This window comes from Panthera uncia (genome assembly GCF_023721935.1).
Source record: "Panthera uncia isolate 11264 chromosome E2 unlocalized genomic scaffold, Puncia_PCG_1.0 HiC_scaffold_19, whole genome shotgun sequence".
NCBI lineage: Eukaryota > Metazoa > Chordata > Mammalia > Carnivora > Felidae > Panthera > Panthera uncia.
Window position 1 is genome coordinate 11785851 of NW_026057588.1, and position 12030 is coordinate 11797880.

General features: G+C 51.8%; 1 protein-coding gene across 3 annotated transcripts; it reads right to left on the reverse strand.

Annotated features, from left to right (window-relative positions):
- Positions 1–4000: 4000 nt before the first annotated feature.
- ZNF575 (zinc finger protein 575) lies at positions 4001–6727 on the reverse strand. Of its 3 annotated transcripts, none has more exons than XM_049620975.1 (3): positions 6234–6727; positions 5640–5796; positions 4001–5175 (listed from the first exon to the last, which is right to left on the reverse strand). In XM_049620975.1, exons 2-3 carry the CDS (start codon positions 5719–5721, stop codon positions 4517–4519), a joined length of 741 nt encoding a protein of 246 aa, XP_049476932.1. In that variant the 5' UTR covers positions 5722–5796; positions 6234–6727; the 3' UTR covers positions 4001–4516. The 3 variants fall into 3 exon arrangements, with proteins under 3 accessions (XP_049476932.1, XP_049476931.1, XP_049476930.1); XM_049620974.1 differs by having other exon boundaries at positions 6215–6727; XM_049620973.1 differs by having other exon boundaries at positions 5640–6727.
- Between the last annotated feature and the right edge of the window lie 5303 nt (positions 6728–12030).

Genomic DNA, 12030 nt, shown 5'->3' on the forward strand with positions numbered 1-12030 from the left:
AAGTTGGGAACTGAGCGGTGTGTTAAAGAATCTGGGCGGGAGCTGGGATGGTGTTCTGGGCAGAGGCCATGGCGCAGGCCAAGGGCAGGACATGGGAACGAGCCTGGCTCCCCAGGGGCAGTTGCTTAAGAGACTTTAAGGGCAGATCTGTCTGGAAGGGTGGACATAGCCCTTGCAGCTGTGCTGTCCAACGCGGTAGGCCCTGGATACAGGTAGCTATTTAAATGAACTGCACTGAAAGGAAAGGAAAAATTTACTTCCTCGGCCACACTGGCCACACTTCAAGTGCTCAGTGGCTGCTGTAGTAGAGCGTACAGATAGAGAACAGTGACATCACTGCAGAAAGCAAGAGGACGGGGCTGTCCCGAAGGTCTGTGAACGCCAGGTCGAAAAGCTTGGACATTATCCTGTGGCCAGGGAGGTCAGGAAGGGGTCTGAGCAGAGCAAAGGGCAGTCAGAGGTAACAAATTAACCCAAACCCGGTGTCTTAAAACAACAGAAATGTAGAACCTTCCAGGTCTGGAGGTGTGAAGTCCAAAACGGGTCTTACTGGGCTAAAACTCAGGATGTAGGCAGGGCCGTGTTCCTTCTGGAAGCTCTGGGGAAAATCTGCTTCCTTGTCTTTTCCCCAAATCCCCAATTCCCCTTCTGTATTCAAAGCCAGCAGTGGCAAGGGGAGTCTTTCACATCACCCTGACGTTGACTCTTCTGACTCCTGCCACCTTTAAAAGATCCTCGTGTTTACCTCGAGACCACCTGGATACTCTGGGATAACCTCCATGTTTTAAAGTCAGCCAATTAGCAGCTTTGATTTCTTCAACCGTAATTCCCCTTTGCCACATAGCATATTGGCGGGTTCCAGGGATTAGGATGTGGATGTCTTTGGGAGGCCATTGTTCTGCCCACCGCGCCCGCTATGGGTGAGGCCGTGGAACTGCAGTGTGAAAAACATGAGGCCCCACTCACGGGGTGACATTCCTCTGGGAGAGAGACTGCAGCATTGAGCAGTGATAAACGTGTGAGGCAGATAACGCAGGGCAGTGTTACAGTGATGGGCAGGGTGGCGTGGTTTAGATAAGGTCAGCGGGGGAGGCATCTCAAGGGACTGATTCCTCTGCAGGAAGAATTCCTCTGCAGTGAGAAGTAGGGGAGGTCTGGAAAAGCAAGTGCAAAGGCCCTCGGGCAGGAGCCGGCCTGAGCTATACACGCAATCCACCCTGGCTCATCAGGTCCCGGCCTGCTGGCCTTGTTTGGGTACAAGCAAATCCCATCTCTCCGGGCCTGTTTCCCCACCTGTACAATGACGTTTAGACCAGAGATCAACACCCCTCAAGTGCGTTTGCATTCCTGAAACTTGGATGGTGCTGTGGTTGCTGCAGAGGGCATCTTCCAGAACAGCTCTGTATGTAAACATTGATACAAACCGCACTTCCAGGTGTGGAAGGACTTGAATCCTCACCCTCGCCCACCCCTCCCCCAAGGCTTTGCTGAGTGGACTGTGGTCTGGCGGCCCGCTAATTTGCACTTGCCTGCTCAGTCCTACCCCTTATGCTGGATACTTCCACAAAGCATCTCTCATTCCATCCACACGTTTCGGATCTGAACCCAAACATTCCCTCCTCAAACATATCTTTTCTAACCCTCTATATAATAGTATGTGCTAGGTATATATACACTCTTCTTGTATCTCTTGTCATAGTTGTCACTTGATTTATGGTCAAATTTACCAGTCTTTTCCTCTACGATGTGCATTTCTCGTGTCGTACGGATTCCTTCTGTACCTCTGAGGTTACTAAGATATTCTCCTTTATTATTTCCATCTGTTTTGCTTTCCCAACTTAAATCTTAACTCACCAGAAACTTATTTTTGTGTATGGTATGAGACCGGGATCTGTAAGATTCCTATTGCTGCTGTAGCAAACTATCCCAAGCTTAGGGGCCTCAAACTACACAAATTTATTTTCTTACAGTTCTGCAGGTCAGTGGTAGTCCAATATCAGTCTCAGTGGGCTAAAATCATGGTGTGCAAGGCTGTGTGCCTTCCGGGGAGGATCCATTTCCTTACTTTTTCTAGTGTCTAGAGGCTGCCTGAATTCCTTGCCCCATGGCCCTGCATCCCTCCAGTCTCTGCTCCCATTGTCACATGGCCTCTGACTCTTCTGCTTCCCTCTTTCCCATATAAGGACACCTCTGGTTATGTTGGGGGGGGGGCTGGAATAATCAGGATAATCTCCCCATCTCAAGGGGATAGATAATCTCCCTCCTTTAAAGTCAGCCGATTAGCAACTTTGATTCCTTCATCCATAATTCTCCTTAGCATATTTGTGGGTTTCAGGGATTAGGGAGTGAACATCTTTGGGGGGCCAGTATTCTGCCTAACCACGCCCAAGATCCTTAATCACATCTGCAAAGTCCCTTCTGCCATGTGTAAACTAACATGCTCCCGTCCTGGGGATTAGGGGGGACCTAATCTGCCTGGGGACCATTATTCTGCCTCTTTGGGAAGGACCCATTATTGGGGGGTCCTTTGGGAGACCATTATTCTGCCTCCACAGGGTCCCACTTGGTTTTTTTTCCGTACCTCTCAGCTGGTTCACAGATTAGCCTGTCCTTTCCCCACTCACCGACAGCAGAGATCTGCAAACGACATCCCATGGGCGACACCCAGCCCACCTACTATTTCTGCAGAGTTTTACTGGACCACAGCCACACTCATTCACCCATGTATCATAATATGTACAGCTGCTTTTGTACCACAGCATCAGAGTGGGGGTAGTTGTAGCAGATGCCGTGGCCTACAAAACCTACAAACATATACTGTCAGGCCCTCATGGACAATGTGGGGATTGTCACGAGTCAGGACCCCCGGTAAGCACAGGTCTGTTTCTGAGCTCCTGGTTCTCTTTCACTGGCCTGTTCCCAAGCCCATGCCACGGATGTCATTCATTGAATGGCGTCTTTGGCCATGTCAACATTGAAATAATTCTTGGTGGTGGCTGCCTCCCCTACCCCCCCACCTCCCGCCCCGCTTTAGTTGTTTTGTTTTTGTTTTTGTTTTTTCTTTTCTTGGTCCCTACTTTTTTTTTTTTTTTTTAACGTTTTTTATTTATTTTTGGGACAGAGAGAGACAGAGCATGAACGGGGGAGGGGCAGAGAGAGAGGGAGACACAGAATCGGAAACAGGCTCCAGGCTCCGAGCCATCAGCCCAGAGCCTGACGCGGGGCTCGAACTCACGGACCGCGAGATCGTGACCTGGCTGAAGTCGGACGCTTAACCGACTGCGCCACCCAGGCGCCCTGGTCCCTACTTGATTAGTGCCCGCTTCCCTCACTAGACCAGGCTTGTCTTGTTCACTGGTGTGTTCCTACCACCCTGGGCAGGGGCCAGCACACTGTGGGCACTTAATACACATCTGTAGAGTGAAGGGCAGCTCCAGGTTAGCTCATTCTTCCTTTATAGCAGGAGAAACAGGCTTCAGGAGGGAAGTGACTGCCAGAGATGATGCCTGCGTCCTTCTAAAGGCCTTATAACACTCCCATGTTCTAGATAAGGCATCTGACTCCAGAGAAGTGTCAAAGCTTGTCCAAGGTCCCCCAGTAGTGGGTCAGGGCTGGCTCTAAAGCTTGAGCTTTAAAAAAAATTTATACTGGGGTACCTGGGTGGCTCAGTCGGTTGAGTGTGTCCGACTTCGGCTCAGCTCAGGTCGTGATCTCGAGGTTCGGGAGTTCGGGCCCTGCATCAGGCTCGCTGATGTCAGCCTGTCAGCACAGAGCCTGCTTCAGATCCCGTGTCTCCCTCTCTGTGCCCCTCCCCTGCTTGTGACCTCCCCAAAAATAAATACTTAAAAAAATTTTTTTTTAACTCTTGGTAGTATACCCTTTGTTCTTGCTTTCACTATTTAGTATATTTAGGGACTCTTTCCCCATCTGTACAGACTTTTTTTTTTTTTTTCTCCTACAGCAACATAGTCCATTCTGTGGCCCTACGGGAATTTATTAGCTTGGATTGTTTCCCATCTTTGGCCACAACCATCCCACTGTGGACATCCTTACCCTTATGCCTATTTCAACGTGCTGAGTTTATCTACAGGATAAGTTCCTAGAAGTGGAATAGTTGACACGACCATGTGTGCATTTAAAATTTTTTATAGATACAGTCAAAACGGCCAAAATGCAGGCACCAATTTAACTCACAATAAGGAGAGACCCTGTTTCCCCACATTCCTCACCAACCCCCGGTGCTAGCAGACTTTTTACTTTTGCCTTGTGAATAGGAGGGAAAAAACCGGAGCCAGGACTTGATTTCAACCCACAGCTCCAAACCCATAGTTTGGGGCCCAGTGCTAACTATGGGTGACACCTTTCCCTCCCCCAAACAGGTGAGCAGAAGTCCTCAGCCCGGTAAGTTTGAGCCCAGAGTGGAGCAGAGGCAAGTCCATACAGCCCAGCTTAGAAATGCCACCTCTTCATTGACCTGGGCTGGCGGCAGGGGGGCGCTGTGAGCCAAGGGGAGGGCTCACTCGCGCTCCCCCTGGCTCTCAGCCTGGTGGTGGCTGCGTTGGTGAAGGAGCAGGAGGCGTCTTTGGCCAAAGGCCTGATCGCAGCTGGAGCAGCGATGCCGGGCCGTGGCCTGGCTGCCCGGCGCCGTGGGGGGGTCATGACACAGGCGATGGGCGGCCAGTTTGGAGGGGAAGGAAAAAGCCTTGGGGCAGTGCGGGCAAGGATAGGGGCGGGCGTCGGTGGCGTGGTGGGTGTGGCGGTGGGCTGCCAGCTTGGAGGGGTAGCAGAAGGACTTGGGGCAGTCCGGGCACGGGTAGGGGCGGGCAGGCGCATGGGTCCAGAGGTGGGCGGCCAGCTTGGAGCGGTGGCCAAAGGCTTTGGGGCAGTGTGGGCACGGGTGTGGGCGGGCACCACTGTGCGTGAGGCGGTGAGCCGCCAGCTTGGAGGGGTAGGAGAAGGCCTTGGGGCAATCGGGGCACGGATGCGGGCGGGCGCCGCCATGTGCCAGCCGGTGCGTGGCCAGCTTGGACGGGTACGAGAAGGCCTTGTCACAGTCGGGGCAGCGGTGCGGGCGCTGGGGCGGGGGCCGCCGGCGGGGTCGAGAAGGCGCCCCCGCGGACGTGGCAGGCCCGGGAACCGACTGGCTGGGCTTCTGCGGCGAGCCCTGGTGGGGAGCTACAGGACAGGAGGGCTCCAGGCATCAGCCAACAACCTGAATTTAGGCCAGGCTTCCCTCCCCCGCCCCCCACCCCGTCCCAGCCTTGATACTTGGAGTGTATCTGGACACTCAAGGGCCATACTGAGATTCCTCAAATGATCATCCTAAGGGGCTCCAAAGGGTTACGGAGCTGGAACCCCAAAGCTACTAAGATGTTCGTTTCTAGTACATTCCCAAGTGATCACCCTGAAATTCCACATAGCAAACCCCCTGAGCCTCCTTTAATTTTCTGAGCCCCAAAAATGATCACTGAATTTCCCCAACGCCAAATAGTACGATTCCCCAGAACGCGATTCGGAGCAACCCAAATGGCCATCACCTTAGGCCTTCAAACTTTCGCCCTGAGATTCCCTCAAAATGTGATTCTCTTGGCCCCAATTCCTGTAGAATGCCCCCTACTCACAGGCGGGACTGCTCTCACCTCCTCCTTTGGTTATAGGTTCCTTGCCGGTGGGACTAGGATCCGTGTCCCCGGCCGCGGACTCCGCATCTCGTTCCAGCATCTTGCTGGCCCAGGAACCCAGAGGGAGCTAGGCCACGCCGGTGATGATCAGGCTGATGGGGATAGGCTATAGGGCCTAAAATCACGGACCAGTGTTTTAGGAGCGAGGTCTTAAGTCTGGAATCCAAAGGCAGGGCAGGTGTTGCTTGCGGGCCGGCGGAGCCTAAAAGCACAACTAGCGGGGGTTTATGCAAACGTGACCCTTTGCAACTTAGACCCAGGCTTGGAGCCCTTGAACGGAGTGGGCGAGGCCTCTACAACTTAAACTCTGGGGCTGTCCTGAGCGCAGAGCTGCCGAAGCCAGGATCCACAGTGGGCGGGACCTCCCCCCATTAGAACCTCCCAGCAGTGGAAACTAAGACGGGAATGGGCGGGGCCATATAAATAGGCTCCAAAGCCACTCAGACCCAGGGGAGGGGCCTTCCAGCGGGGTGGGCGGGTCTTTTACAACTCTGTCCCAGGGGAGGAGCCTGAGCTCAGTGGGCGGGATTCACCTCCAATAGGTAGCTTTACCGGAGTCGCGGTTTAGTCTCCGTCCATGGACGCCGCGTGAACTGCTTCCTTCTTGTTGCTAAATTTCATCCCCAGCGTGGAGGGTAGAGGGGAGACCTGGAGGGAGATGCAGAAAGAATGTGGCCTGTCTTGCGATTAAGAGACGCCTAATGGATTTCTCCTTCGGGGTCTCAGGCGTCCGGGCCTCAGTGCACCCCTCGGAATCATGGCATTCGGGCACCAATGCACCCTACCAAGGCTCAGGCACCAATGCAGTCCCTCCGGAACCTATGCATCAGGACTCCAATCGATTCTTTTCCGGGAGATCCTGGCGTCCAGCCCCCAATCCACTTCCCGAAGACCCAGGCATCCAGGCCCGGACCCGAGCCCGGCTCACCTGCGGAAGGCCCCTCCCCGGGGGCGGGGCTCCGGGCCCCTCCCGCAGCGGCCGCTGCAGCTGCTGCGCTGCCCTCGGACGCGGCGGAGCTGCACCTCCCGGCGCGCGCCCAGCGACGGGAGGGGAGGGAGGGTGCGCGAGTTGCTCTGCCCAGCCTCATTTCCATCCACTCCTCCCACGCGGGGCCCGGTGGGGGCGTCAGTACGCATGCGCAGTCGCGGCCAGCTGAGGCTGCCGCGGGAGAAGAAATCGAAGGGGTGGGTGCGCGAGGCAGGCAAGTTGGTGAGCAAGCGCGGAGCTAGTCTAAGGGCTATAGGAAAGTGTACTGCGGCTTGCGGGGCCTACGGTGGCTGAGTGGAGTCAAGCACGTGCAGGACCTAACTCGGGGAAACTGGGTTTCGAGATCACTGAGACACTGCCCAGCATAGGCACCTTCCCTCTCTGTGTCCCCCTTCCTTTCGAGAATTCGTTGGGAACCTGAGTTCACTCTCCGGAGGGAATTGCAAGAAACGTCTGCCCAAGGCTTTTGCAAAGAAGTCAGGCCAATTTTCCGTGAGTGGGCGGGGTGAGACTCCAGGTTCAGAGAGAGCTGAGGTCCAATAAAAAATGTGTTATTTGCATAGGCCCCCGGCACCCTTCGCCATTGGGTGATTCAAGAATCTCAGCCCCTCCCACCCCAATGCCCCGGCCCAGATGTGGTAAGGGGAGGGGGACGGCGGTTCCCGAAATATCCCAGCGGGAGTTCTTGGGAGGGTTGGATCTCCTGGTGCCAGGCCCTGGGTGCCACGCTTGGCACCCTTCCCCGGGCCATGACGGTGCACTTTCCCGCCCAGCACCAGAATGACCGTGAAGTGCCCATAAAAATGCCCTGCATGGGTGGGTCTTCAGTGTGATAAGGTCTGGCGAGTCCTGGGAGCCCTGGGTGTTAGGTGTAGGGTTATTCGAACTCTGGAGCCGGATTGCCTGGGTAACCAGTTTGGAATCTTGACTTGGCCACTTTCTATCTGTGTAACCTTGGCCAAGTCCCTTCATCTTTCTGGGATGTTAGGATTAAATTCAGTAATCAATGGAAAGTTTAGACCAGTGCCTACAGTGCTCAATGCATGTTACCAATATTACTTTTTGTTTTTATTGTGCATTGAAATAGGCCATGATAGAATCAAAGTTGTCCCAGAATAGCAAGTTCAGAGAGCTCAAGGTGGGAAGGAACATGCTGCGTTCAGGGGATCTTTCCTACCTCCATCCTCCAAACTCACCTTCTTTCCAGGGCTGGTACATCCCATGGTCCATCCTACTTCAGGGCCTCTGCACTGGCGGTTCCCTATGTCCTCCCCCTCCCCCAAGGTCATTCCTCCATCAACGTATTTGTCTGACTCCCCACTCTGATCTCATTTCAAATATTACCACTGCAGAAGGCCTCCCCTGTCCACCGTAGCTCATGATGCTCCCTTCCCTTCATTATTCTGTTGTCACATCTCCCTGGTAGGCACTTAATACAGTATTCCTGTCCTCTAGAATGTATTCCCTGTTAAGACGAACAACTTGTCTGCCTTGTTCACCCTCTGTCCGGAACAGGGTAGGTGTCCAATAAATCTGTATCAAATAAACGCTGGAAAGGATTAACAGCCAGAAGTTCTCTGTGATGAGTAGATAGACGTTGGGGACAATACAGAACTTGAGGTCAAGGAATTAGAAAGAGGCCTAGCTTAGTGGGAAACCAAGGAAGGGTTTTAAATATGGGAAGTGGCATGAACTAGTTTAGGTCTTCATATACTCTCTCTCTCTCTTTTTTTTTTTTTTAAAGTAGGTTCCATGCCCAGTGTGGACTCCAACATGGGGCTTGAACTCATGACCCTGAGATCAAGACCTGAACTGAGATCAACAGTCAAGCGCTTAACCAACTGAGCCACCCAGGGGCCTCAATATACTCTTTTTTAAAAAATTGTTTTAGTTTATGGAAAATTTCAAACATGACCAAAAGAAAGGAAGGGGAAGAGTATAACCAGCCCCTCACCAATCCATCACCCACATGACCAATTTTGTTCCATCATCCCCTCCCCCATTAAGTCCCTTGAGTTATTTTGAAGCAAATTCCACACATTTCATCCAGAAACACTTAAACCTGTGTTCCTAAAAAATAAGGACTCTCGGGGCGCCTGGGTGGCTCAGTCGGTTAAGCGTCCGACTTCAGCTCAGGTCTCGATCTCGCGGTCCGTGAGTTCGAACCCCGCGTCAGGCTCTGGGCTGATGGCTCAGAGCCTGGAGCCTGCTTCCGATTCTGTGTCTCCCTCTCTCTCTGCCCCTCCCCCGTTCATGCTGTGTCTCTCTCTGTCTCAAAAATAAATAAACATTAAAAAAAAAAATAAGGACTCTCTCTCTTTGAAACACAACTAAAATATCATTATCACAACTTTCAAACTTTAGAGTCATTTCTTTTTACTTTATTATTATATTTTTTAATGTTCATTTATTTTTGAGAGATGGAGAGCGACAGAGAACGAGCAGGGGAGGAGCAGAGACAGAGGGAGACACAGAATCCGAAGCAGGCTCCAGGCTCTGAGCTGTCAGTACAGAGCCTCACGTGGGGCTTGAACCCACCAACTGTGAGATCATGCCCTGAGCCAAAGTCGGACCCTTAACCGACTGGGTCACCCAGGCGCCCCAAGAGTCATTTCTTCACATTATCACATTTCTGCCATTGTCCCCTGCATATCTTGCTTTTCATTTGTAAGAACAATGTTTTATTTCAAACATACAGAAAGCATGAGAATAGAATTGTTTTTATTTTATTCTTTTTAATGTTTTTATTTATTTTTGAGACAGAGAGAGACAGAGCATGAGCAGGGGAGAGGCAGAGAAAGAGAGGGAGACACAGAATCTGAAGCAGGCTCCAGGCTCCGAGCTGTCAGCACAGAGCCTGACGCGGGGCTCGAACTCATGGAGTGTGAGATCATGACCTGAGCTGAAGTCGGACGCTCAACCAACTGAGCCACCCAGGCGCCCCTAGAATTGTTAATAATAGAAGTGGCTGGCATCAGCAATTATCTATTGATGGCCAATGTTTCATTCCCCCACCCACTCCTCCCAGATGATTTTGAAGCTATATGCCGGACATTGTATCCCATAAATATCTTTTTATTACACTTGTTGCGTCTGCATCAGAATTTAAACAAGATCCACACATTGTGTTTGTTTTCTGTGATTCTTTAATCTGTCATTGACATTTTATTTTATTTTATTTATTTTTTAATTTTTTGATGTTTACTTATTTTTGACAGAGCGGGGTAGGGGCAGAGAGAGGGGGAGACACAGAATCTGAAGCAGGCTCCAGGCTCTGAGCTGTCAAGGCACAGCCTGATGCGGAGCTCACGAGCTATATCATGACCTGAGCGGAAGTCAGGCGCCTAACTGACTGAGCCACCCAGGCGCCTCTTTTGACTTTTTTTTTTTAATTATTTTTTTTTAACATTTATTTATTTTTGAGACAGAGAGAGACTGAGCATGAACGGGGGAGGGGCAGAGAGAGAGGGAGACACAAAATCGGAAGCAGGCTCCAGGCTCTGAGCCATCAGCCCAGAGCCCGACGCGGGGCTCGAACTCACGGACCGCGAGATCGTGACCTGAGCTGAAGTCAGACGCTTAACCGACTGAGCCACCCAGGTGCCCCTGACATTAAAAAAAAAAAAAAAAAAAATTATGTATTTATTTTGAGACAGAAAGCTCAAGTGGGGGAGAGGCAGGGAGAGAAGAATCCCAAGCAGGCAATGTCACTGCAGAGCCTGAAGAGCTGGATATGGGGCTCGAGTTCACAAACTACGAGATCCCGACCTGTGCCAAAATCGGATGCTTAACCGACTGAGCCACCCAGGCACTCCTGTGATTGATATTTTAAAAGCCTCACTCTGGTTGCTGCATGGAAAACAGACTGTAGGGAGGCAGAGCAGAAGCCAGAAGCCCAGCGAGGTGGCTGCTATATATTAATTATAATATTAACTACCAGCATTTAGTTAGCACTTCTTATATACCTGAAACTATCGTGAGTGCTTGGTATACGTTCTTTCATCTCATCCTGACAGCAAGTTTTTAAGAGGAGGCGATACTATTATCCCCAGTGTACAGAAAAAGGAAAATGAGGCACAAGGAGGGAGGTCACTTATTCAAGGTCACACAGGGTCAGGGTCAGGATTTAAACTCCTGCAGCCAGGCCCTGGAACCCACGTAATTTGCATTTATGCCTTGCTGCCTCTTGACTGGGGCTGAGGGCCTGATGGTGGAGAAGTGGCCTGATTGGAGAGGTTAACTTAACAGAGCCTAGATAGGTGTACCTGGGTGGCTCAGTTGGTTAAGCGTCCGACTTAGGCTCAGATCACATGATCTGATGGTTCATGCGTCTGAGCCCCGCATCAGGCTCTGTGCTGACAGCTCAGAGCCTGGAGCTGCTCCAGATTCTGTCTCCCTCTCTCTCTGCCCCTCCCCCCACTCGCACTCTGTCTTGTCTCTGTCTCTGTCTCTGTCTCAAAAATAAATAAACATAAAAAAGTTTAAAACAGGGCCTAGTGATGAATTGGAAGGAGTTGAGGATGGTGATGAAATCACAATAATAGTTTTGTTCTGTGCCAGGCGCTCTCCCAGACTCTTTACATGTCTGAACTTATTAGATCTTCACAATAAGGGAGGAGCTCTTTTCAACCTCATTTTACAGATGAGTATACTTATACTGAATGAAGCCCAGAAGACGGTAAGTTTTGAGCCCAAGGTCGCACAGTTGAGAAGGGGTATGCCCAGGTTTCTACCTCTTAGGGCTTCTCACAGCTGACCCAGAAGGTGTGCATGCCTTCAAGGGACTGGTGAACAGTCTAGCAATCCAGCAGAAACAGCAAGAATGGGCCCCAGAGTGAAGAGGTCTTATTTGGGGGGAACCTCACAGTAAAGAGTGCTTGAGGATCCCTGCTTTCCTGTTTCCTCCTTCCCCTGAGCTCCTGGCAATCCCTGAACCTTCTTTTGTTTCAGCCCTGATGTCTGCACCATTCTCCTCACCGACCGGACAGGGCTCACCTCCAGGTCCCCAGCTTCTCCCAGCTTGGGCCAGGCACACAGGAGACCCCAAGTGAGGAATAAATGTGCAAAATTCTCTCCTTGACTTTGAGCTTTTCTGTCTGCCTGTTTCTCTCCTGAGAAAAACCACCGGAAATACACAAGGAGTCCCGCTATCAGTGTATTGGGGCCTCCTGTTGGGTTTTCATTTCTCTCTCTGTCCGTGCTTCTCCCAACGTCTCTCCCTCGCCTTTTGAGTGTATCCCCGTTCGCCGTTTCTCTGTTTCACCGTCTTCTAGGTCTCTGAAGTCTCTTCGCCAGACTGGACCCCCACCCCCACCCTAGCGGCCGCGGGCGCGGCCCCTTTAAGACGGCCCCGCCCCCGCC